This window comes from Macaca fascicularis, chromosome 4 (assembly GCF_037993035.2).
Source record: "Macaca fascicularis isolate 582-1 chromosome 4, T2T-MFA8v1.1".
Classification (NCBI taxonomy): Eukaryota; Metazoa; Chordata; class Mammalia; order Primates; family Cercopithecidae; genus Macaca; species Macaca fascicularis.
Genome location: NC_088378.1, coordinates 68,137,184 through 68,164,869, shown reverse-complemented (window position 1 = coordinate 68,164,869; position 27,686 = coordinate 68,137,184). Strand labels below are relative to the sequence as shown.

At 46.3% G+C, this 27,686-nt stretch overlaps 1 protein-coding gene across 3 annotated transcripts in view; it reads right to left on the bottom strand.

Moving 5' to 3' along the window:
• Positions 1-27,686, bottom strand: part of BEND3 (BEN domain containing 3) — a 48,317-nt gene that overhangs the window by 19,779 nt on the left and 852 nt on the right. The window contains exons 2-4 of one of the 3 annotated variants that reach the window (XM_065543649.1): positions 24,957-25,074; positions 11,296-11,343; positions 10,595-10,797 (exon numbers count right to left, since the gene is read on the bottom strand). In XM_065543649.1, coding sequence (XP_065399721.1) covers positions 10,595-10,797; positions 11,296-11,332 — 240 coding nt within the window. In that variant the 5' untranslated portion in view covers positions 11,333-11,343; positions 24,957-25,074. Of the gene's footprint in view, positions 1-10,594; positions 10,798-11,295; positions 11,344-14,274; positions 15,705-24,956; positions 25,075-27,686 lie in introns of those variants that run through there. The other 2 variants (XM_065543650.1, XM_045391302.2) reach the window with 2 other exon arrangements.

Below are 27,686 nucleotides of genomic sequence, written 5' to 3'. Positions count from 1 at the left end.
GACCAGCCTGGTCAACATGGCAAAACCCCGTCTCTACTAAAAATAAAAAAATCAGCGAATGCCTGTAATCGTAACTACTTGGGACGCTGAGGCAGGAGAATCACTTGAATCTGGGAGATGGAGGTTGCAGTGAGCAGAGACAGCACCATTGCACTCCAGCCTGGGTAAGAAAGCGAGACTCTATCTCAAAAAAAAAAAAAAACAGGGAAAAGAAAAAACTACAAGGCATACTAAGACCAAACCAGACTCACAGGTGGTAGGGATGCTGGAATTACCAAACAGAGAATGTGAAACAACTATGATTAATATGCCAAGGACTCTAATGGCTAAAGTAGACAACATGAAAGAATAGATGGTCGGCTGGGTGCAAGCGCTTTGGGAGGCCGAGGCGGGCGGATCATGAGGTTAGGAGTTTGAGACCAGCCCGACCAACATGGTGAAACCCCATCTCTACTAAACATACAAAAATTAGCTGGGCATGGTGGCACGCACCTGTAACCCCAGCTCTCAGGAGGCTGAGGCAGGAGAATTGCTTGAATCTGGGAGGTGGAGGTTGCAGTGAGCTGAGATCGTGCCACTGCACACTCCAGCCTGGGTGACAGAGCAAGATTCCATTTCAAAAAAAAAAAACAACAGATGGTCAAGGGACACACAAATGAAAATACTTTTTTTTTTTAGAGACAGGGTCTTGCTATGTTGCCCAGGCTGGTCTTAAACTCTGGGCTCAAGCGATCTTCCCGCCTCAGCCTCCCAAAGTGCTGGGATTGCACATCAGCTTGGGCAAAAGAGCGAGACTCTGTCTCAAAAAAAAAAAAAAAAAAAAGTGAAATATCTCTACAATGAAAATGGTAAAACATTCATGTGAGAAACTGAAGAAGACACAAAAAAAGGAATGATATTCCACATTCATGATTCGAAAAATCAATACTGTTAAAGTGAAATATTATCCACACTACCAAAAGCCAACTAAAGATTTTATTTTTTTTTCTCACGCCTGTAATCCCAGCACTTTGGGAGGCCGAGGTGGGTGGATCACGATGTCAGGAGATCGAGACCATCCTGGCTAACACAGTGAAACCCCGTCTTTACTAAAAATACAAAAACAAATTAGCCGGCGTGGTGGCGGGTGCCTGTAGTCCCAGCTACTCGGGAGGCTGAGGCGGGAGAATGGCGTGAACCCGGGAGGTGGAGCTTGCAGTGAGCTGAGATTGTGCCACTGCACTCCAGCCTGGGCCACAGAGTGAGACTCCGTCTCAAAAAAAAAAAAAAAAAAAAGGATTTTATTTTTTTTGAGACACAACCTTGCTCTGTCACCCAGGATAAAGCGCAGCAGCATGATCTTGGCTGACTCCGCCTCCTGGGTTCAAGTGATTCTCCTGCCTTAGCCTCCTGAGTAGCTGGGACTACAGGCACGTGCTACTGTGCACAGCTAATTTTTGTATTTTTAGTAGAAACGGGGTTTCACCATGTTGGCCAGGCTGGTCTCAAACTCCTGACCTCAAATGATTCACTCACCTCAGCCTCCCAAAGTGCTGGGATTATAGGCGTGAGCCACTGTGCCCGGCTACCAATTACAGATTTAATACAATCCCTATCAAAATTCCAATGATATTCTTCACAGAAACAGAAAAAATAATCCTAAAACTTATATGGAACCACCAAAGACCCAGAATATCCAAAGCTATCCTAGAACACAATTGAAGGAATCACATTACCTGATTTTAAATTATACTACAGAGGCCAGGTGTGCTGGCTCTTGTTTGTAATCCCAGCACTTTGGGAGGCCAAGGCAGGCAGATTGCTTGAGGTCAGGAGTTCGAGACCATCCTGGCCAACATGAAGAAACCCTGTCTCTAATAAAAATACAAAACTTAGCTGGGTGTGGTAGCACATGCCTGTAATTTCAGCCTTTGGGGAGGCTGAGGCACGAGAATCACTTGAACCTGGGAGGTGGAGGTTGCATTCAGCCAAGATCGCGCCACTGTACTCCAGTTTGTGCGACAGAGCAAGGCTCTGTCTCAAATAAATAAATAAATAAAATAAATTAGGGAGTTTGTTGCCAGAAATGTTCAAAGGACTTCTTCAGAGAGCAAGAAAATGACGGAGGTCAGAAACATGAATCTACATAAAGAAAGAAAGTGCATCAGGGAAGGAATAACTGAAGGTAAAATAAAAACTTTATATTTGTTACTTTGAGAACTCTTTGTTCAAAATAATAACAGCCACAATGCAGTCAACTATATATGCTCGCATGCGCGTGTACATGCACTTATATATAAATGAATGACAGCAATAATACAAGGGAGAAGAGGGAGGAATTTGGACTCTTTCATTATAAGGTACTCACACCACTCCTGAAGTGGTAAGTTATTTGAACATGGACTAGTTGTAAATATATGTTGCAAACTTTAGGTCAACCATTAAAAAAAAAGAAAAAAATATTTAAGAAAAAAGTATAATTAACATGCTAAAAAAAACAGAATTAGGCCAGGTACAGTGGCTCATGCCTGTAATCCCAGCATTTTGGAAGGCAGAGGCAGTGGATCACCTGAAGTCAGGAGTTCGAGATCAGCCTGGCCAACATGGCAAAACCCCGTCTCTATTAAAAATACAAAAATTAGCCAAGCATGGTGGTGGGTGCCTGTAATCCCAGCTACTCAGTCGGCTGAGGCAGGGTAATTGCTTGAAGTTGGAAGGCAGTGGTTACAGTGAGCCAAGATCGCACCACTGCACTCCTGCCTGGGCGACAGAGTGAGACTCCATCTCAAAAAAAGAAAAGAAAGAAAATGAAAACTCAATTTACCAAAATTTGTGAAATGCAGCAAAAAGAGTGGTTAGAGGAAAATTTATAGTGTTGAAAGCATATAATAGAAAAGATCTAAAAATCATCTAAGCTTTTACCTGAGAAAACTAGAAAAGCAAATTAAATCCAAAGTAAGCAGAAGAAAAGAAACAATAAAAATTAGTGTGGAAATCAATGAAACTGCAACGGGAAATCAACAGATAAAAAAATCAATGAAACCAAAATCTGTTTCTCTGAAAAGATCAGTAAAATCCATATACCTCTAGCAGGCTAACTTAGAGGGAGAAAGAGGACACAAATTAATAATATCAGAAATGAGAGATCCCACTACAGACCCCATTGGCATTGAAAGGATGATAAAGGAACACTATGACCAACTCTATGTCTGCAAATTTGATAACCTAGAGGAAAGACACTAATTCCTTAAAAGACACAATCTTCTAGAACTCATGGAAGAAGAGACATTCTGAATAGGGCTTTATCTATTAAAGAAATTGAATCAGTAACTAATAGCCATCCAGAATACAAAGTACCAGGCCCAAATGGGTTCAAAGGTGAATTTTACCAAACATTTAAGGGAAAAATGATATAATTTCTCTACAGTCTCAGAAAACAGAAGCAGAGAAACTACTTCCTAACTCATTCTATGAGGCCAGCATTACCTTAATACCAAAACCAGACAAAGACATCACAAGAAAAAAAGCTACAGATATTTCTCATGAACACAGATGCAAAACCCTCAGTAAAACATTAGCAGGAGACTGATTTGAGTAATAAGTCTGTCTCCCACGTGGCCAGCCTCACGTTTAAAAAAATTGAGGCCAGGCATGGTGGCTCATGCCTGCAATCCTAGCACTTTGGGAGGCAGAGGTAGGCGGACCGCCTGAGCTCAGGAGTTGGAGACCAGCCTAGGCAACATGAAACCCATCTCTACTAAAATACAAAAAATTAGCCGGGTGTGGTAGTGGGTGCCTGTAGTCTCAGCTACTTGGGAGGCTGAGGCAGGAGAACTGCTTGAACCTGGGAGGCGGAGCTTGCAGGCAGCCAAGATTGCACCACTGCACTCCAGCCTAGGCAACAGAGTGAGACTCCATCTCCAAAAAAAAACTGATTTTACACACCATGACCAACTTAGATTTATCCTAGACATGCAAAGGGGTTCATCATTTAAAAATCAGTTAATGTAATCCACCACAGCAATAGGGTAAGACATGATCATGTCAATAAATATAGAAAAAGCACTTCACAAAATCCACACCATTCATAACAGAAACTCTCAGTAAATTAGGACTAGAGGGAAACTTCCTCATCTTGAAAAAGAACACCTACAAAAATCCCACAGCTAATATCGTACTTAATGGCTAGAAACCAGAAGGTTTCCCATTAAGATCAGGCACAAAGCAAGGATGTCTCCCTCTCCTCATTCCTTTTCAATATTGTACTGGAGGTCTTAGCTAATGCAATAAGAAAAGAAAATGAAGTAAAAGATTGGGAAGGAAGAAATAAAACTGTCTTTCTTTGCATATGACATGATTGTCTGTGTAGAACATCCAAAAGAATCAACCAAAAACCAACTGGAACTAATAAGCAATTATAGGAAGCTTGTAGTATATAAGGTTACTATACAAAAGTCAATTTTATTTCCTGTACACCAGCAATAAACAAGTAGAATTTATAATTAAAAACACAATACCATTTATATCAGGTCTCCAAAAACATGAAATACTTACTTATAAACCTAACAAAATATATATGTATACAAGATGTATATGAGGGAAAGTACAAAACTGATGAAAGTAATTAAAAAATGAAATAAACGGAGAGACATTCCATGCTCATAGAGAGGCAGACTCAGTATTTGAGATGTCAGTTCTTCTCACTTTGACCTATAGATTCAATATGATCCAAATCAAAGTCCCAGCAAGCTATTTTGCTGATATCAATAAACTAATTCTAAAATTTACATGGACAGACAAAAGCCCAGAATAGCCAACACAATAGTGAAAGAAAAGAACACAGTGAAAAGACGGATACTGTACTATCTGACTTCAACATTTACCAAAAAGCTACAGTAGTCAAGACAGGGTGGTACTGGGGCAAGAATAAATGGATCAACAGAACAGAATAGAGAGCCCAGAAGTAGAACTGCATAAAGACAGTCAACGGAAGCAATACGATGGAACACAGACGGTCTTTTCAACATGTTAGTGGACCAGACTGGACATCCACATGCAAATATGTCAATCTAGACATAGTCCTTACACCCTTACAAAAATCAACTCAAAATGGATCACAAACCTAAATGTAAAATGAAAAACTATAAAACACCTAGAAGATAACATCAGAGAAAATCTAGATGACCTTGGGTTTGGCAGCAACTTTTTAGATATGACAGCAAAGCCATAGTCTATGAAAGAATTAATAAACTGGACTTCATTAAAAGGAAACATTTCTGCTCCACAAGATACTGTCAAAAAGAATGAAAAGACAAGCCACAGGCTGGGAGAAAATATTTGCAAAAGACATACCCGATCAAGGACTGTTAATCAAAATATACAAAGAACTCTTAAAATTCAACAATAAGAACAAACCCAATTTAAAAATGGGCCAGCCAGGTGTGATGGCTCAAGCCTGTAATCTCAGCACTTTCAAAGGCTTGAGACCAGAGGGTTACTTGAGCCCAGGAGCTTGAGCCCGGACAACATAGCAAGATGCTATCTCTATAAAATAAAAATTAAAATGGGCCAAAATCTTAATAGCCACTTCACCAAAAAAGCTATACTGCTGGCAAATAAGCATATAAAAAGATTCTCCACATCATATGTTGTCGGGGAAGCACAAATTAAGAGAACAACAGCCGGGTGTGGTGGCTCACGCCTGTAATCCCAGCACTTTGGAGGCTGAGGGGGGCGGATCACCTGAGGTTGGGAGTTCAAGACCAGCCTGACCAACATAGAGAAACTCCATCTCTGCTAAAAACACAAAAGTAGCCAGGTGTGGTGACGCGTGCCTGTAATTCCAGTTACTCTGGAGGCTGAAGCAGGAGAATCGCTTGAACCCAGCAGGCGGAGGTTGAGGTTAGCCAAGATCGCACTATGGCATTCCAGCTTGGGCAACAAGAGCAAAACTCCGTCTCAAAAATAAACAAATAAAACGACCAAAAAACTCCATCTCTACAAAAAAATTAACAATTAGCCAGGCATGGTGCTGGCATGCCTGTACTCCCAGCTACTTGGGAGTCTGAAAGAGGAGGATCCCTTGAGCCCAGGGGTTTGCGATTAGTGAGCTGACTGTGTCACTGCTTTTTTTTTTTTTTTTTTTTTTTGGAGACAGGGTCTCACTCTGTCACCCACGCTGGATTGCAGTGACACAACCATGGCTCACGGCAGCCCTGACCTCCCAGGCTCAGGTGATCCTCCCACTGCAGCCTCCCGAGTAGCTGGGACTACAGGTGTGTGCCACCACGCCTGGTTAATTATTTTGTAGAGACACGGTTTTGCCACATTGCCCAGGCTGGTCTGGAACTCCTGGACTCGAGCAATCCACCCACCTCAGTCTCCTAAGGTGCAGGGATTACAAGTGCAAACCACCACACCTAGCTGGGCCACTGCTTTTACACTCCACCCTGGCAGCAGAGAGACCGTGTCTCAAACAACAACAACAACATAAAAACACAACCACTGGGCACAGTGGCTCATGCCTGTAATCCCAACACTTTAGGAGGCTGAGGCAAGGGGATCGCTTGAGGCCAGGAGGTTGAGAATAGCCTGGGCAACATGGTGAGACCACCCCCATCTCTACAAAAAAAATTTTTTTTTAAACTAAACAAACAAACAAACAAAAAGCCAAGATACTACCACATACCTATTAAACTGGCCAAAACCCAGAACACTCACAACAGCAAATGCTTTCAAGGATGTGGAACAAGAGGAACTTGTTAGTTGGACTGTAAAATGGTCCAGCCACTTTGGAAGGCAGTTTGGTAGTTTTTTACCAAACTAAACATAATCACACTCCTTGGTGTTTATCCAAAGGAGCTAAAAACTTATGTCCACAAGAAAACCTATACATGGATGTTTATAGCAGCATTATTCATAATTGCCAAAACTTGGAAGCATCTAAGCATCCAAGATGTCCTTTAGTAGGTAAATGAATAAATAAACTGTGATACATCCAGGCAATGGAATATAATTCAGTGCTAAAAGAAAATGAGCTATCAAGCCATGAAAAGACATGGAGGAAACTCAAATGCATATTGCTAAGTGTAACAAACCAATCTAAAAAGGTTACATATTGTATGATTCCAACTTCATGACATTCTGGACAAGGTAAAAGTATGGAGATAGTAAAGAAATCAGTGGTTGCTGGGGGTTATGTGGGAGGGAAGGATGAACAGACAGAGCATAACAGATTTTTGGGACACCGAAACTACTCTGTATGACACTACAAATGGTATATACATTTGTCCAAACCCACAGACAATACAACAGCAAGAGTGAGCCCTAATGTAAACTACTGACTTTGGGCGATAATGTGTCAATGGGAAATCATCAGCTGTAACAAATGTATCAATCTAGTATAGAATGTTGACAATGGGGGAGGTTATACACATGTAGGGGTAAGGAAGTACATGGGAAATCTGTATCTTTTGCTCAATTTTTCTGTGAACCTAAAACTGCTCTATAAAATCAAGTCTGTTAAAACAAAAAGAAATGAAGTACTGATACATAGATGATGAACCTTGAAAACATATGCTAAGAAGTCAGACACAGCTGGGCGCGGTGGCTCACGCCTGTAATCCCAGCACTTTGGGAGGCTGAGGCAGGCGGATCACAAGGTCAGGAGATCGAGACCATCCTGGCTAACACGATGAAACCCCATCTCTACCAAAAATACAAAAAATTAGCCGGGTGTGGTGGCGGGCGCCTGTGGTCCCAGCTACTCAGGAGGCTGAGGCAGGAGAATGGCGTGGGTCCAGGAGGCGGAGCTTGCAGTGAGCCGCGATCGCACCATTGCACTCCAGACTGGGCGACAGAGCAAGACTCCGTCTCAAAAAAAAAAAAAAAAAAGAAGTCAGACACAAATGGCCACAGAATATATGATTACATTACATGAAATGGCTAGAATTAGCCGGGCGTAGTGACTCACGCCTGTAATCCCAGCACTTTGGAAGGCCGAGGCGGGTGAATTACTTGAGGTCAGGAGTTTGAGGTCAGCCTGGCCAACATAGTGAAACCCTATAGCTACTAAAAATACAAAAATTAGCCAGGTGTGGTGGTGTCCGCCTGTAATCCCAGCAACTCGGGAGGCTGAGGCAGGAGAATCGCTTAACCAAGGAGGCAGAGGTTGCAGTGAGTTGAGCTCATGCCACTTTACTCCAAGCCTGCGCCACACAGCAAAACTCCATCCATCCATCAGTCAATCAATCAATTAAAAATAAAAATGAAATGCCCACAATAGGCAAATCCTTAGAAAGTACATTAGTGATTGTCAGGAGCTGGAAAAGTAGGGAATGAGGAGCTACTGCTAATGGGCAGGGACTGTTTGTAAGGTTATAAAAATGTCCTAAAATTGCATAACTCTGTGAATATACTAAACACCATTAAACTAGTGCTGAGCGCAGTGGCTCGCACCTGTAATCCCAGCACTTTGGGAGGCCAAGGCCAGCAGACCACTTGAGGTCAGGAGTTTGAGACCAGCCTGGACCAACATGGTGAAACCCCATCTCTACAAAAAATAAAAAATTAGCCAGGCGTGGTGGTCCACACGTGTAATCCCAGCTGCTCAGGAGGCTGAGGTGGGAGAATCGCTTGAGCACAGGAGGCAGACATTGCAGTGAGCTGAGATTGCGCCACTGCATTCCAGCCTGGGTGACAGAGTGAGACTCTGTCTCAGACAAAAAAAAATAAATAAATAAACCCACACATTAAACTATGTAACTTAAATTGGTGAAAGGCATAGTATGTGAATTATATCTTAATAAAGTTGTTTTGGGCCCGGTGCGGTGGCTCATACCTGTAATCCCAGCACTTCGGGGGGCTGAGGCAGGCGGATCACCTAAGGTTGGGAGTTGAAGACCAGCTGACCAAAATGAAGAAACCCCATCTCTACTAAAAACACAAAAATTAGCCGGGTGTGGTGGCGCACACTTGTAATCCCAGCTACTCGGGAGGCTGAGGCAGGAGAATCACTTGAACCTGGGAGGCGGAGGTTGCGGTGAGCCAAGATCACGCCATTGCACTTCAGCCTGGGCAACAAGAGTGAAACTCCGTCTCAAAGAAAAAAAAAATTTTTTTTTTTTTTTTTTTTGAGACGGAGTCTCGCTCTGTCGCCCAGACTGGAGTGCAGTGGCCGGATCTCAGCTCACTGCAAGCTCTGCCTCCCGGGTTTACGCTATTCTCCTGCCTCAGCCTCCCGAGTAGCTGGGACTACAGGCGCCAGCCACCTCGCCCGGCTAGTTTTTTGTATTTTTTAGTAGAGACGGGGTTTCACCGTGTTAGCCAGGATGGTCTCCATCTCCTGACCTCGTGATCCGCCCGTCTCGGCCTCCCAAAGTGCTGGGATTACAGGCTTGAGCCACCGCGCCCGGCCAAAAAAAAAATTTTTTTAACCCAAATAAATTAGAGAAACAAAGTCGTTTAAAAAAGAAAAGCCATTCAGACCAGAATGAAGAGTTAGCACAAAAAAAAAGAAAAAAAAAACTGAATAAATAAGATAGTAAACAAAATTATCACTCATCGCCAGGCACAGTGGCTCATGCCTGTAATACCAGCACTTTGGGAGGCCAAGGCGGGCAGATCACCTGAGGTCGGGAGTTCAAGACCAGCTTGGCCAACATGGAGAAACCCCGTCTCGACTAAAAATACAAAGTTAGCTGGGCACGGTGGCGCATGCCTGTAATCTCAGCTTCTCGGGAGGCTGAGACAGGAGAATCACTTGAACCCAGGAGGCAGAGGTTGCAGTGAGCTGAGACCGTGCCACTGTACTCCAGCCTGGGCAACAAGAGCAAAACTCCATCTCAAAAAAAAAAAAAACAAAAAGAAAAAAACAAAAAAAAACCCAACAAACCTATCACTCAATGTTGCATGATGTGGAATGTCGGGCCTCACTATAAACATGTGTATTTAAATCTTGGTTAAAATTTTAGTCTCATCATTATGCAAATTAAAGCCTAACCAAATCCCTAACATGTATAACTTCCCAATTTGTTTGGATCTGCCCTAACATCCAACAGGGGAGAATTAAAACAAACCAATTAAACAAAGAGTTGGCCATGCACTATGGCTCACACCTGTAATTCCAGCACTTTGGGAGGCCAAGTCAGGAGGATCACTCGAGGCCAGCAGTTCAAGATCAGCCTGGGCAATATAGTGAGATCCAGTCTCTATTTAAATAAATGAATGATCGATTTAATTTAGGAAAAGACCTGACCTCCAGCTAATGCCCCACTTTTGCAAGAATCAGCTACTATGTCAAGTGTGGTAGGCTTACGTTAACCGTCCTCTCTATCAGCAAACTCCTGCTTTCCCCCACAAAGCACAGCAAAATAACGCAAAAGCAGCTGCAATGTGAAGGCTCCCTTTACCCACCAGGAATCCAAACACAAACAAGAATTCCAGTTAAAGACAGACACCTTTGAGAAACTGAAGCCAGAGATGGGACAGCTTAAATGAAACCTTCCCATGCCCAAGGGTTCAGCAGCTGCTGGGATGCCAAAAGAAGAGGGAGATTCAGCATGGAATCAGAGAGGGTTAGAGCTCAAGCAAAGAGTGACAGTGGCCGGGCCCTCACCTCGGGGATCAGCCGCCTCCTCTTCACGCCGGGGACAGAGTCTAGCAGGCCATCGCTGACCAGCTGCTTTCGTTTGCTGGAGTCCTGCAGGGCAGCGAGGACGCTGTCCACAGAGTGCTTCTCCGAAGTCCTGGAATTCACGGAGCAGTCCAGAGCAGCATCCTCGGCCTCCGTCTCCACTTTCACAGTGATACTTTTTAGAACTGTGTCAGAGAAGAAATAGGGCTCAGTGGGAAAAACCAGGGCTGCTCAGAAATCAGCAGGGTTCTCCGAGCAGCAGGGTGTCTGTGGGCCGCTCTTTGACACCAGCCCTCAGATAATGATGTCTAGTCATAACAAACCTGTGCTTTCCAACAATGCAATCTTTATCTCACTGCGCTAGTGCTATACAATAAAGCCATGTTCCAAGAGCATTTAGTTCAAATTGGTTTAAACATATTTTTGGGGAGGGAAGGCAGTGGAAGCAGAGAACTAAAATATTATCTTTTTGTGCTTTAAAAAAGTAACTTTTAAAAAGAGACACAAGGTGCTTATAACAAGTGTGTGGGTGGAGGGGGATGGGAACTGGGTAACAAGTGTGAGGGTGGAGGCGACTTTTCACTATATAACTTTGTATATTTTTGGACCATGTGAATGTATGACCTAATCAAAAGTATTCAGTTAAAAACATTTTCTAAAAAGGGCATTTTTTTTTTTTTTACCTTCTTCTACATCTTCGGTGAATTCAGTTGAGTTCATCTTCTAGTCCACTAAATAAAAAGACAAAGACAATGTATTGACTTATTGCTTGATTTATTTCTTTATTTTCTCTACCCACAGAAAATCCTCTTACCCTCCCAACCCCGGCTCTAGGTAACAGAGCAGCACAGCACTGTGGAAGCATGTGTCCTCCTAATTTTCTCTGCAGACACTCAGAGCAGCCAGACCTTGTGCATCCCTGCTGGGAGCTCTTCTCCAAGACTTTATGTGAGCAGAACATGTCTTATAGCATCCACTGACAGCCACTTACTGAGCCATGGGAACATTACATGAACAAATCAAGTCTTAAAAAAGACTCCAATTGTAATTATCTCTTTTAAGTCCATGCTTATAAATTCCAGCCACGAAACAAAGAGGCTGAAGGATGGGGGTTATGGATCCTGAAATCTTACGACTTCAGGTCATCAACAGAACTGTGCTGCCCATGACATGAAGGTGGCTACTAGCCACAACTGGCTACTGAGGACTCAAAATGTGGCTAGTCCAAGGGAGATGTGCTGTAAGTGTAAAATACACACCAAATCTCAGACTTAGTAACAGAAATGCAAAATATCTCACTAATAATTCTTTTTTGTTTTTTAGAGGAAAGGTCTCACTCTTGTTACCCTGGCTGGAGTACAGTAGCACTATCATGGCTCATTGCAGCCTCTGATTCCTGGCTTCAAGCAATCCTCCTGCCTCAGCCTCTGGAATGGCTAGCACTACAGAGATCACATGCCGCCACACACAATTAATTTAAAGACATTTTTTGTAGAGATGGGGTTTCACTATATTGACCAGGCTAATCTTGAACTCCTCAAGCGATCCTTCCACCTTGGCCTCCCAAAGTGCTGGGATTACACGTATGAGCCACTGTGCCCAGACCTAATAATTGTTTTATATTGATTATATGTTGAAATAATATTTTGGACTTACTGGGCTAAACACAATACTTTATTTCATTTATTTATTTATGAAACAGTCTTGCTCTGCCACCAGGCTGGAGTGTAGTGGCACAATCTTGGCTCACTGCAACCTCCGCCTCCTGGGTTCAAGTGATTCTCCTGCCTCAGCCTCCCGGGTAGCTGGGACTACAGGCATGCGCCACCATGCCCAGCTAATTTTTTGTATATTTAGTAGAGACGGGGTTTCACCATGTTGGCCAGGATGGTCTTGATCTCTTTGACCTCGTGATCCACCCACCACAGTCTCTCAAAGTGCTAGGATTACAGGTGTGAGCCACCGTGCCTGGCCAATACAATACTGTATTAAAACTAATTTTATCTGCTTTTTAAAATGTGGCTACTAGAAAATTTTAAATTACATATGTGGGTCACATTATATTTCTTAGTAGATAGTGTTAGTATAGCCCTTCCTTCAGAAGCAACAAAGAGAAAAAGGTGCTGTGGATTTTTTTTGTTTGTTTTTTTGAGACAGTCTTGCTCTGTTGCCCAGGCTGGAGTGCAGTGGCGTGATCTCGGCTCACTGCAACCTCCGCCTCCCAGGTTCAAGTGCTTCTCCTGCCTCAACCTCCCAAGTAGATGGGACTACAGGCGCATGCCACTGCTCCCAGCAAATTTTTAGTATTTTTAGGAGAGACAGGGTTTCATCATGTTAGCCAGGATGGTCTCAGTCTCCTGACCTCGTGATCCGCCCACCTCAGCCTCCCAAAGTGCTGGGATTTGAGGTGTGAGCCACTGCACCCGGCGGTGCTGTGGATTTTTAAGTGTAGGGCTTTGGAGCTCCACACAGTCTGGTCCAAACAGACCAGGTGAGGGAATTAAGCAAGAAAGGGGGACAGTGCTTTGTTCCAGGCTGCAGGATCTGAAGCAGAACCTGCCCCTGCTCCCACTGCCCCAACTGGAATGGAAGTGACACCATGAGGCAAAGTACCACTAAAACAAAACAAACAAAATTATCACTAAGTCTCTGAGATCCCCTGAATACCATGACAGCATGTACATAAATAGTACAAGATACAAAGGTAGTAACATTTGGAGAAGAATATACATTGCAACCTTTAATGTTGACACTGGGGAGTTGTGATCCCCACAACTGATTAAGCTGACTACAAACACAGAGTTCTCATTTTGGTTGAGGATGACTGGAGAGCAGGACCAAGAAGTATCTCTTAAGAAATTTCTGGCCGGGAACGGTGGCTCATGCCTATAATCCCAGCACTTTGGGAGGCCAAGGCGGGCAGATCACCTGGGGTCAGAAGTTCAACACCAGCCTGACCAACATGGTGAAATCCCGTCTCTACTAAAAATACAAAAATTAGCTAGGCACAGCGGCGCACGCCTATAGTCCCAGCTACTTGGGAGGCTGAGGCAGGAGAATTGCTTGAACCCGAGAGGCAGAGGTTACAGTGAGCCAAGATCGCGCCACTATACTCCAGCCTGGGCGACTGAGTGACTCTGTCTCAAAAAAAAAAAAGAAAGAAAGAAACTCTGTAAAGCCATCTAAAATGTTCAGTGAACCATTCAAGGAGTAGCCACAGAATGGTGCGTGTTTGACATACAGTACCTGTGTTAGACAGGTGAATGGGGCGGGGATGGCAGCAAGAGGGAGAGTGTATCTGGGTGATCCATGAGCACAATCATCACTGCAAAGGTTACTAATAATGGCAACATACAGTGCTTATGATGTGAAGTACTATTCTCAGTGCAAGAACAGTGCACAATAGTGCAAGACAGGCACAATTCTTTACATCCCTGTATTGCTAATTTTCAGAGGAATGAGAAAAGCAAAATGAGATTTATTTGAAACTGAAAATAATTCCTACTCACCAAGCCTCTCCTACCTGAAAAAACATTACATACAGTATGATATTGATAGAAAACAAATAATAAGTCATCTTCAAGGGTCTGAGAACTATCTTACCAGAGGCAAATTTTAGTGGAAAATTTTAAATTTTTCCACTGTATTTAAAGGAACTATACCTCGCTTTGGATCACCATCATCTGAGCTGGGTGTCTCTGAGCGGCTAGGAAGGCTGGACAATGCCAGGCAGAAATTCAACACCGGATTCCCAGCCTGGTAGGAGGTCTCTCAAGGAAACACACTGCAGGCCACCTGAATGCCCCTGCCCTTGGAAACTGCCATGGTCACATAACCCATTCCTGCCAATCAAGGGGAGTTCTGAGATGCAGAACAGATGGGGAGAAACGATGGCTGTCAGAGACGGGCATACTGTATAAAACAAATTACATTTGGCAAGGCAGAGAGGGAGGGGACGGCGGTTGGTTTATCTGGGGAGGAAAAGGGTCACGGTGGAAGAAAAATTGCAAAGAGTCAAAGATTGTGGTAAGCGGAAAGCATTAAAAGGTTGGGCAAATACTAGAACAAAACATAACAGGCTTCGATGAAAGAACGCAGCAGACAGGGCCACGGGTGGTGAGAAGGGCAGTATATTTATCTGCCATTATATTCGCCCAACCACGTGTCTCTGGCAGGCCCATCACATAGGGAGCAGTGCAGGGCGGGAGTCCAGGCTGCCGCATGGAGCCTGCTGGGAATGCGGCGTGGTGAGCAGAAAGCCTACTTTCTGTTTTTTTTTATTTTTCCTTGTTTCCAGTGGGGTTGGAAGGAGGCTATTTTCTGAACCACCACCATGTGACCCTACAGCAGGCAATTTGGCCTCTGAATTCTGAGCCCCTAGAAAGTGATGAAGGGAGAGCAGAATCTCAGCCACCTGCAGTGGGCAGAGACCCCAGAAGGCTCATGCAGCTGAGGTGGGAGGAAGGGGTGCTGGTGCGGCTGCCTGGGCATTCAAGACACCGAGTGCCTGTGCTTTGGAAAACACTTCCGTGTCCATTTATAGACCAGTGACAGATGCTAGGTTAGCCCAGAAGTAGCCCAGAACACAGCATGGTGGGCCCCTTCCCTCCAGGCTAGCAAATCAGCCTCCCTTATTAAGAAGCTGGGGAATTTCCCATTTGCAAGGCCTGGAAACCTCGCACCTGCCCCTGGCTTGCACCGTGGGAGTGAGGTGAGCATCCCCTGTAACATCTGCAGCCCACCAACTTCACGCCAGGCACTGGGCTGGCCACTGCATGTGTGCCTGTGCCTCACCCGGAGCTATTTTAGTTCCAATTTCAACACATAGAGAAACCCAGGACAGGTAACTCCTCCAGTGTCACATCGCTGAGTGGCAGAACCTGGATTCAAATCCAGTCTTTCTGTGCCTTCCCTCAGCCAGCCAGGAAGGAAATAATAGAGTCTTCACTCTTTTGTTAAGCTTCTTCTGATGAACCATGGGCCTGTTTCCAGACTTGAGTCCCTCTATCCAACAGCACCAGGAAACCAAGTCTCCTTCTGCCTCCCTTAGCACTCTGGAAAGCCAGTCTGCTCTGAGGGTAGAACAGACTCCACCCCACATTACAGAAAAGCTTCTACAAGAGGGACGCGTAGCCACTCCCTTCATCCCCAGCTGACGCAGGGACAGCACATCAACAACGTCACAGCTGGGCAGAAAGGGGATGGGGAGCACATTGCTACCTCCATTTCCTGGTCACCTGCCCAGATGAGGGTCACAAGCTCTGCTCCTCCTGGGTGGACACCCAGCACCCAGATGCCTAGCATGCCACAGACATTCCTCTCGCCTGTCTGACTACAGGCTATGTAGGCGCTGCCACAACTACCCAACTACCGCAGCACCTGCCTCCTAAAGGCTGCTGTGAGCATTCCCTTTGCCTCCTGGACTCTGGAGAACTCCTCATTCTGACATTCTCTCACTTTCAAAACGCTCTCATGCCTCCCACCACAGACCTCAAATTACGGGACAGTCAACACATCTGCACATTCCCCAAAATCAACTTTCTCCCCAAGGGATGTCTGTTCTACGTCCCTCAGACAGCTGAGCTAAGCCTAGGAAAAAAGAAAAAGAAAAAGAGGCCAGGCACGGTGTCTCACACCTGTAATCCCAGCACTTTAGGAGGCCAAGGCAGGTGGATCACCTGAGGATGGGAATTGAAGACCAGCCTGACCAACACGGAGAAACCACATCTCTCCTAAAAACACAAAATTAGCTGGGCGTGGTGGCGCGCGCCTGTAATCCCAGCCACTCAGGAGGCTGAGGCAGGAGAATCGCTTGAACCCGGGAGTCCTGGGCAATAAGAGCGAAACTCCGTCCCCCCCCCAAAAAAAGAAAAAGAAAAACAGAAAGGAAAAAGAGAAGGCCGGGTGCAGTGGCTCATATCTGTAATCCCAGCACTTTGGGAACCCAAGGCAGGTGGATCACGAGGTCAGGAGATCCAGAACATCCTGGCTAACACAGTGAAACCCGTCTCTACTTTAAAAAAAAAAAAAAAAAAAAAAAAAATTAGCCGGGCGTGGTGGCGGCGCCTGTAGTCCCAGCTACTCAGGAGGCTGAGGCAGGAGAATGGTGTGAACCCAGAAGGCGGAGCTTGCAGTGAGCCGAGATCGCACCACTGCACTCCAGCCTGGGCAACAGAGTAAGACTCTGTCTCAAAAAAAAAAAGAAAGAAAGAAAAGAAAAAACAGAAAAAAACGAAAAAGAAAGAAGAAAAAGGAAAAAGAGAGAAGCCCTGACCAAGCCAAGGGAAAATTTAAACAAAAGAAGCAGACGTGTGTCCATGAGACCCATGCAGTTTGCAGCTGCCTGGAGTTAAAATGCCACAGGTTTCAAGACGTGAGAGAGCAACTCCCAAACAAGACCAATCTCTGGTGGTTAATTTAATAAGTGAAAATGCTTCTGTGTTTTTCTTAAACAAATAGCCTAGGAAGCCCCAGGCAAAATGACTGTCATTGGTACAAAAAGGTTTTAAATGTTGCAGAGCTCACAGGAATATATATATATAATTTTATTTAAATGCCTAGTAGTCTCTGTCCTGCAGAGAGAGATAGGCACTGTTCAATCTTCCATTCAGGGCACATGGGTGAGGAAAGATTAGAAGGTCATCAGAAAAGCCTTCAGTTTACAAAAAGCACAAAAAGGAGGATAATCCCAAATGTTCAGAAATAACAAGATGCTTTAGCCACTCAAATATCAAATTACAATGCATAAGTTGTTTAAATTGGCTACACAAATCTAGTAACTTGCAGGGCTTAGGGCTACTTCTATGCTTCATGCTGCAATCCTGATGAATCTGAATCCTGACTACCAGCATGCACCTGCCTTGACTGGAAGGGACACTGAGGAGGGAAGAAAGGCTGTGAAGAAAGGCAAGGAAAAGGCAGAGAAGTGAGAGCCATTCATTGCTGCTTAGGAAGAACCACATCACAAAGAGATGGAAAAGCTGGAAAGAGCTACACATTATAGGACACTTCACCTTTTTAGAGTTCATTTTAAGAGGGAAGATACATTATGTGGCTTTTCCCCATTTTTTATCAGGTAATATAGTCATGCCTTAGTATCCTCAGGGGGTTGGTTCCAAGACTCCCAATGACACCCAAATCCGCAGATATTCAAGTCCCTGATAAAAAAAAAATAGCATAATATTTGCATGTAACCTATGTACATCCTCCTGTATACTTTAAATCATCTCCAGATTACTTATAATAATACAGTGTAAGTGGTTTGTAAATAGTGGTTATAGTGTATAGCTTTTTCTTGGTGTAATTTTTTACTGGTTTTTCTTTTGGATTTTTTTTTTTTTTTTTTTTAAGATGGGTTCTGTCACCTAGGCTGGAGTGCAGTGGTATGATCGTGGCTTACTATAGCCTTAACCTCCTGGGCTCAAGCCATCCTCCCACCTCAGCCTCCCAAGTAGCTGGGACCACAGGCATGTGCCACCACACATGGCTAATTTTTTATTTTGTAGAGACAGGCCTCCCTACGTTGCCCAAGCTGCTCTCAGATTCTGGGGCTCAAGCAATTAACCCACCTCCACCTCCCAAAGTGCTGGGATTAGAGGCGTGAGCCACTGTGTCCAGCTCCAGCTTCTGGAATATTTTCTACCTGCAGTTGGATGAACCTGTAGATGTGGCGGGGCCGACTGTACATCCACACAGAACAAAAATCAGCAAGCACAAAAGGATATTTGGTTAAATAGTCCCCTGTCAGCTGGGCGCAGTGGCTCACACTTGTAATTCCAGCACTTTGGGAGGCCGAGCCAGGCGGATCATGAGGTCAAGAGATGGAGACCATCCTGGCCAACATGGTGAAACCCCATCTCTACTAAAAATACAAAAATTAGCTGGGCGGCCGGGCGCGGTGGCTCAAGCCTGTAATCCCAGCACTTTGGGAGGCCGAGATGGGCGGATCACGAGGTCAGGAGATCGAGACCATCCTGGGTAACACAGTGAAACCCCGTCTCTACTAAAAATACAAAAACTTAGCCGGGCGAGGTGGCAGGCGCCTGTAGTCCCAGCTACTCGGGAGGCTGAGGCAGGAGAATGGCGTGAACCCGGGAGGCAGAGCTTGCAGTGAGCTGAGATCCGGCCACTGCACTCCAGCCTGGGTGACAGAGCGAGACTCCGTCTCAAAAAAAAAAAAAAAAAAAAATTAGCTGGGCATGAAGGCACCCACCTGTAGTCCCAGCTACTTAGGAGGCTGAGGCAGGAGAATCGCTTGAACCTGGGAGGCGGAGGTTGCAGTGAGCCAAGATCGCGCCACTGCACTCCAATCTGGGCGGCAGAGAAAGACTCTGTCTCAAAAAAAAAAAAAAAAGAGAACTGGGATAGGAGATGACATGGTCATCTAAGCAGGGGGCAGTTGATCAGGCTCACTGGCCTTTCCCCTGCCAAGCCCACAGATTTCCATAAGGACATTCTCTAGTGCACCCACAGGCGGCTGGGAGTGGCCCGGGGTACCTTTCTATCAAGTTCTTTGAACAGTTGGTTGCTGTGGAGAGAGCAGACAGACCTGGTCTTTTGTGACAGCAGCGTAAGCCTAATCAGAGCTGCCAGAGGCCTGCAGGCCAGGGAGTCACACAGGACAAGCGGCAGGCCCAGAAATGGGAAGTACTTGGGCTTCCTGCAACCTGGAGGTTCAAATTCCAGCCAGCTGACTCCGGATTTTACCCTGCTAGATCAGAGATGTCCTCGCCACTGGGCTGAGGTGCCAGTCCGGGAAGACCTGACCCCAGCAGCCCTGACCTCATGTCACTCAGGGGCAAACACCCCTTGTCCCCTAAGAGCTGTTTCCAGATGTAAACTGAAGCAAACGCTACCAGAAGATTCCCTAGAGAATGTGGGTCCCAGAACAGGAATGTGATTGGAATCTGAGACAATGGGGATGGTGGCTGTGTGGCCCCCACCACACACAGAAGGTAAAGTGGAGAGAATATGCTCAGTCATTAACAAAACAAACTCAAGGATTTTAAAAATTTAACCAAGACCTAAACCTTACTTCAGTCTTTTCACAATTGCCATATGTCTGATTTGATTTCAAGGAACCTCTCTGCTACAGGTGACACTGACTTCTAAAAATTAAACCGAGAAGACGGCGACGGTAGTTAGTATTCGTGTGGCACAGGCTCTGCATTCTAAATGTTACATATGTCAACGCACACAGTCCCCACGAGCACTGCTTCTTGTGCAGATAGGGAACGGGGCGGGGGGTGGGGGCGCGGTGCATTTGTGCCGGCCGAGGGATGCCGCCAAGACCAAGGAGCAGGAAGGGTCTTCCTGGCGTGAGAGCTTCATTTCAGCCTTCCAAAGAAGCTGGGACTGAGGAATGGGCCATGATCTCCTGGCTTTCTTTCCCTCTTTCTGCTAACTGTGAGCGGGGTGCAGGTGCATGAGCAAGTCACCTAGCCAGATGGGCCAGCCTGTGACCAAGGCAGGAACTAGTGCAGGTGATCCCCCTAAAAATGGAATTGTCCACTAAACTTTGGAGTCAGATGGAACTGCATGAAACCCTGGCTTTTAATCCAGGTTTTTCTTTTTTTTTCCCCCCCAGAGATGGGGGTCTTGCTGTGTTACCCAGGCAGAGTGCAGTAGTATGATCAGAGCTCACTGTAGCCTTGAACTCCTGTGCTCCAGCTCCTGTAATAGGAGCTGGACACATCTACCTCACCTCATCAAGCTTTTGTGAAAATTACAAAGGAGAAAGTGTCCGACACATAGCACTGAATGTTACCTATTATAAAGCTGCTGCTGCTGCTTTTTTTTTTTTTTTTTAAGAAAAAGATGTTTAAAGTGCATTTTATTTTTTTATTTTTTCGAGACAAAGTCTCATTCTGTCACCCAGGCTGGAGTGCAGTGGCATGATCTCGGCTCACTGCAAGCTTTCCCTCCTGGGTTCAAGCGATTCTCCTGCCTCAGCCTCCCAAGTAGCTGGGATTACAGGCATGCGCCACCATGCCTGATTATTCCTATATTTTCAGTAGAGACGGGGTTTTACCATGTTGGCCAGGCTGGCCTTGAACTCCTGGCCTCAAGTGATCCACCCACCTCGGCCTCCCAAAGTTCTGGGATTACAGGTGTGAGCCACCCCACCCAGCCTAAAGTATATTTTAATAGTGAATTTTTAAGAACTGCAAATTAAATAAAATGGCTTAAAAGATTAAAAAGGTTTAGTAACTTTTCTATCCAATGAAACAGAAACTAGAGGGAGGGGGATGAAACCAAATAAAACGCTCTCCCTGAGGACAGGAAGAATGTTCCCATGCCATCTACTCTAGTGCCGTGGGTCTCTGGGTTCACAGGACTGGCTGGGAGCCTCAGGGCTCTCAGGACCCAGCCCCCTTGGCAGTGGCATCCTGCCCAAGGGACTTGCAGGACATGTTCGCAATTTGTTTTTATTTTTAGGCACATCTGCAAATGCAGTTTGAAAAATACCAGTCCTCATAAAACCAGGGCAATTTTCCCCTGAGTTTTTCTAAAGCTGTAATTGTAGCTGCCTTCCTTATTCAGTCAGAGCACAACCTCATCTTCCAGCATGCAGCCAAGCACAGCCGCACAACCCTGCCTGCGCGCCTGTGATTTGGCGTCTTAATCTGGTCACTCGCGTCTTCTGAGTCTTGAGTAAATGTGCCATCTTCCCCAGCTAAGATGTTCCACTTACGTTCTCCCCAACCTCATGGAGGGCTACCTTCTCACATGGCTCACAGGAGACTCTGCTTATTAACCTTGGTATGCAAAAGCTGAGGCTCAAGGTGGAAGGAGGGATCGCACGTTCCAGCATCCAACCATGTGACCGACTGCACAACAGTGACTAATTTTCCTAGGAGGTATAAACTGAGTTTCCGCTGCACTTCCCATTTTTTCAAGTGTTTTATCTTGTGATCACACAAGCTAATTAGGGTTTACTGCACCCCCAATCCTAAGCAAGCCTCGGTCCTTCCCTTTGTCAGCTCCACGTTCAAACCAACAGCCCGGGACATACAAGAAAAGGCCAGCAAATAACTTATTCAATTGAGCAATCAATGCCCTGATACTGATGCAACTATGTTTCACTAGTCAGAGATAACTGAAAATCAGACAAGAGGAGAGGTGGTCACAGGTAGAAAAAAAAATTGAGAGGGCTGATTGATTTGAGACGGAATCTCTGTTGCCCAGGCTGGAGTGCAGCAGCGCGACCTCGGCTCTCTGCAACTCTGCATCCTGGGTTCAAGCAATTCTCCTGTCTCAGCCTCCCGAGTAGCTGGGAATACAGGCATATGCCACCACACCTGGTTAATTTTTGTATGTTTCAGTAGAGATGGGGTTTCAGCCATGTTGGCCAGGCTGGTCTCGAACTCCTGGCCTCAAGAGATCCAACCACCTCAGCCTCCCAAAGTGCTGGGATTACAGGTATGAGCCACCACACTCAGCCAAGAGGGCTGACTTTATTTTTATTTTTATTTTTATTTTTGAGACGGAGTCTCACGCTGTTGCCCAGGCTGGAGTGCAGTGGCGCGATCCTGGCTCACTGCAAGCTCCGCCTCCCGGGTTCCCGCCATTCTCCTGCCTCAGCCTCCTGAGTAGCTGGGACTACAGGCGCCCGCCACCGCGCCCGGCTAATTTTTTGTATTTTTAGTAGAGACGGGGTTTCACTGTGGTCTCGATCTCCTGACCTTGTGATCCGCCCGCCTCGGCCTCCCAAAGTGCTGGGATTACAGGCTTGAGCCACCGCGCCCGGCCAGAGGGCTGACTTTAAATACAGGTTTCAACTTGGATTAAAAATTGTGGGGGGAGAGGTGGGGATTTGGGCATGGTGGCTCATGCCTGTAATCCCATCACTTTGGGAGGCTGAGGTTGAGAGATCAGCCTGGCCAACATGACAAAACCCTGTCTCTACTAAAAATACAAAAATTAGCTGGGTATGGTGGTGCGGGCCTGTAATCTCAGCTATTTAGGAGGCTGAGGCAGGAGAATCCTCGAACCTGGGAGGTGGAGGGTCCAGTGAGCTGAGATGGTGCCACTGCACTCCAGCCCAGGCGACAGAGCAAGACTGTCTCAAAAAAAAAAAAAAAAAAATCGAGGTGGGGCAGGCATAGCAGCTCACACCCGTAATCTCAGCCAAAGGCAGGTGGAACACTTGAGTTTGAGACCAGCCTGGGCAATATGGTGAATCCCATCTCTATAAAAAAAATACAAAAAATTGCCGGTACGGTGGCTCACGCCTATAGCCCCAGCACTTTGGGAGGCCGACGAGGGCAGATCACTTGCGGTCAGGAGTTCGAGACCAGTCTGGCCAACATGGTGAAACCCTGTCTCTACTAAAAATACAAAAATTAGCCAGGTGTAATGGCGGACACCTGAAATCCCAGGTACTAGGGAGGCTGAGGCAGGAGAATTGCTTGAACCCGGGAGGCAGTGGTTGCAGTGAGCTGGGATCATGCCATTGCACTACAGCCTGGGCAACAAGGGCAAAACTCCGTCTCAAAAACAGTAGCCAGATGTGGTGGCACAGGCCTGTAGTTCCAGCCACCTGGGAGGCTGACGTGGAAGGATCATTTGAGCCCAGGAGGTTGAAGCTGCAGTGAGCTGTGATCGTGCCACTGCACTCCATCCTGGGTGACAGAGTGAGACCCTGACTCAAAAAAAAAAAAGGAAGCTGGGCACAGTGGTGTGCACCCATAGTCCCAGCTATTCAAGAGGCTCAGGCGGAAGCATTGCTTGAGCCTAGGAGTTCAGGATCAGCCTGGTCAACACAGCCAGACCCTGTCTTACAAAAAAATGGAGGGACAGCATGGTATCAGGTGACCTGCTGAGAAAACTTCAGCTCTAAAACAACAGTTTGTAGAAGTGGTTTTCATAGGAAATTTACAGACTAACATGCCAAGCATTCACTGCCACTCTTAAAACAGCCCCTCTCATGTTTAACACTCTGAAGGCTGACACTGGCATGGAGAGCTCTTAGTTTGGCATGTGTGGGGAACTTGTGGCAGCTAATCCCAGAAACCACAAGAGCTCTGGGTTGAAACAATGATGTTGCAAGAAATACTGATGTATCAGAAGCGGGAGAAGAGCATTATCAAATTTGGAGAAGGAAAGAGACTGTCAAAGCAAGGTGATACAAAGCACCAAAAAAATCAGTTTTTAGCACATTTTTGTGGGTGTGACTATTTCTTTTTCTTTTCTTTTTGAGACAGAGTCTTGCTCTGTCACCCAGGCTCCTGGAGTGCTGTATGGCACAATGTCAATTCACAGCAGCCTTCTCCTCCCGCGTTCAAGCGATTTTCCTGCTTCAGCCTCCCGAGTAGGTAGGATTACCCACCACCACACCTGGCTAATTTTTGCATTTTTAGTAGAGACGGGGTTTCACCATGTTGGCCAGGCTGGTCTGGAACTCCTGACATCAGGTGATCCTCCCATCTCGGCCTCCCAAAGTGCTGGGATTATAGGTGTGAACCACTGCGTGCAGCCATTTAAGTTTCATTTTAAAAATTTATCCCAGTCAGGCGGTGGCTCACCCCTGCAATCCCAGCACTTTGGGAGGCTGACACATGTAGATCACTTGAGCTCAGGAGTTCGAGACCAGCCTGGCCAACATGGTGAAACCCCATATCTACCAAACATATAAAAAATTAGCCAGGTTTGGTGGCGCATACCTGTAGTCCCAGCTACTTGAGAGGCTGAGGTGGGAGGATCGCTTGAGCCTGGGAGTCAGTGGTTGCAATGGGTTGAGACTGTGCCACTGTACTCCAGGTTGGGTGAAAGAGAGAGAACCTACCTCAAAAATTCCCAGAGTAAAATTGACTCTCTGGGAGTGTATCGTTCTATGAAAGATAACACATGTAGGCTAGGCGTGGTGGCCCAAGCCTGTAATCTCAGCACTTTGGGAGGCCGAGGTGGGCAGATCACCTAAGGTCAGGAGTTTGAGACCAGCCTGGCCAATGTGGTGAAACCCCATCTCTACTAAAAATACAAAAATTAGCCGGGTATGGTAGTGCATGCCTGTGATCCCAGTTACTTCGGAGGGTGAAGCAGAAGAATCACTTGAACCCAGGAGGCGGAGGATGCACTGAGCTGAGGTTGTGCCACTGCATTCTAGCCTGGGTGACAGAGTGAGACTCAATCTCAGATTAAAAAAAAAAAAGAGAGAAAGATAACATATGTACACATCCCTATAAACACCACTAAAAGGATACAGAATAGGTTTCCCATTCCAAAGATTAATTTTACAATTAATTCCCCAAGCTTACCTTAGCCAAAATGGGAACAATACAATTAGGTTAGCAACCAAAATCTATCACTTATCACCAAATTAGACGTGTGTGGTGGCACGCACCTGTAATCCCAGTTACTTGGGAAGCTGAGGCAGGAGAATCACTTGAACCCAGGAGACGGAGGTTGTGGTGAGCCAAGATCGTGCCACTGCACTCCAGCCTGGGCAACAGAGTGAGACTCTGTCTCAAAAAATAAAATAAAATAAATAAGCACCAGGAAAAAAAACACTACATCCCAGCCTCCCATATACAAACACCATATCATTTTTGCTGGTTGACTAGCGGACCTTCACACTTAATGTTTCTACATTATACAATTTGAGGTATTTAAACTTTTCATCATGGTGTCAGTACAATTCATACAAACATGCTGTTTAGTTTCTCATTGCTTCCAGGGGCTTTCTAGGCAGTGCTAAAAAGTAGCAGGTGAGACATTAATATAGGATATTTTCACCTAATCAATCCTGCGTCAGGACTCACTCCAATTTTTCTCTGTGTAATTATTGGACATTCTGCTATGCTTTTGCTCACACAGGGGTGCTTAGGAGCCAAGAAAGTACCCAAAGGGAGAGGATGTAAAGAAAATGTGTCAATACGGCACCTTTTAATTGTTGGGATGCTGACTGTCTCGTCTGCCAGTTCCTAACTTGCTGGGCATGGGGAAGGTGGGTGGAATCACATAAAACTTTGTTATATTAGTTCTTCAGCAAGAAGATGGCATCGCTGGTAACAAAAAGAAAAAAAAAAAGGCTGGGCGCGGTGGCTGTAATCCCAGCACTTTGGAAGGCTAAGGCTGGTGAATGACCTGAGATCAGGAGTTCGAGACCAGCCTGACCAATATGGAGAAAACCCGTCTCTACTAAAACTATAAAACTAGCCCGGCGTGGTGGTGGGTGCCTGTAATCCCAGTTACTTGGGAGGCTGAGGCAGGAGAATCACTTGAACCCAGGAGGCATAAGTTGCGGTGAGCCAAGATCGGGCCATTACACGTCAGCCTGGGCAACAGGTGCGAAACTCTGTCTCAAGGGAAAAAAAAAAAGCTGGCGAGGTGGCTCACGCCTGTAATCCCAACACGTTGGGAGGCCGAGGCGAGCAGATCATGAGGTCAGGAGATCGAGACTATCCTGGCTAACACGGTGAAACCCCGTCTCTATCAAAAATACAAAAAATTAGCCAGGCATGGTGGCACACGCCTGTAGTCCCAGCTACTCGGGAGGCTGTGGCAGGAGAATCCCTTGAACCTCGGAAGTGGAGGTTGCAGTGAGCCAAGATCACACCACTGCATTCCAGCCTGGCGACAGGGCGAGACTCGTCTCAAAAAAAACAAAAACAAAAAACCATGTTCCCGCCGGGCACGGTGGCTGATGCCTGTGATCCCAACACTTTGGGAGGTCAGGCAGGCAGATCACCTGAGGTCGGGAAACTAGCCTGGGCAACATGGTGAAGCTCCGTCTCTACTACAAATATAAAAATTAGCAAGGCATGGTGACACATGGCCTGTAATCCCAGCTACTCGGGAGGCTGAGGCAGGAAAATCGCTTGAACCCTGGAGGTGGAGCTTGCAGTGAGCCAGGATGGAGCCACTGCACTCCAGCCCGGGTGACAGAGCGAGACTCCGTCTCAAAAACAAACAAACAAACAAAAACTCATTTTCCATGACAGGAGATTTTTGTGACAGATTTCAAGGGCCACACAGACACCAGCTAACCCAGCAGCAACTGGCTGCTCTGGCTCCATCTTTCTTCTAGAATCCAAGAGGCTCTCTCCATTCATTTAGGAAATATGCACTGAGCGTCTACTAAGTTATGAGACACTGGGTAAGAGGATGGGGATGTGAAACTGTGAGGGAGATTAAAAAATCTTGCCCAAGTCCCAGTACCGAGGGAAGCTTGACAGGCTCTTGTGGTATAAAGCCAAAATCTAAGGATGAATGGTTTTAAAAAAAGAGAAAAACGGACTTCAAGTGTGGAAGTGGGGAGCGGGTAACAACAGCACGTCCTCCGTCCCGGCCGTTTATATACCTGGCTAGCCTGAAGGACTCACTTCCTTACCTCAGTTTCCTGAAACCGTAGCTTTCTGGCACTATGCCACGGTGCCCTGTGGCATGTTTAATATTTGCATTTAACCATTCAAAAGTTACTTTAAGGAGATGAATTGCACATTTCCAACTCTAGTAAGTAACCTTGTTCCTCCCGGCACTCTTGTCGAGTTAGCCTTTACGCGCAGAATTCTTCCAGGTAGACCACCTGAGCAATCAATAAAACTTTTATCTCTGTAAAAATATCGTTTAAAATATCTACATAGGGAGACGTAGGTACACAAGCACACAAGGGCCTCCAAATCGGTGGTACACACCTCACGGATAAGACGAGGGCAAAGCATGCGTGGGAAACCACGTTTATCATAAAGGGAAAGGGGCGGTCACGAGGAGCCACGAGCGCCCCAGGCTTTAGCTTTGCTGCCGGCCGGCCAGGCCTCGCGCCAGCCCGGGTGCACACCCAAGGCGCCGGGCCCGCCTCCAGCTCCCGGGCAGCGGGAACCGCGAACCGCCGTGGAACGGCCGGGAAGGGAGCGCTGCGCCCCCTGGCGGCGGGGCCCATCCCTCTCCGCTCCCGGCCGCCGCCGCCGCGGGCCGGCCTCACTCCATTTGCAGCCTCCGTAGGCTTGGTTCCTCCGAGCGGCGGCTCCCCCGGCCTCCCGCTCGCCGCCCGGCATCTCCCTCCAGTCCCCGCCCCCTGCTCCAGCTCCGACACCCGCTTCCACACGCCGAGCAGTGCCCCGCCACAGCCCCG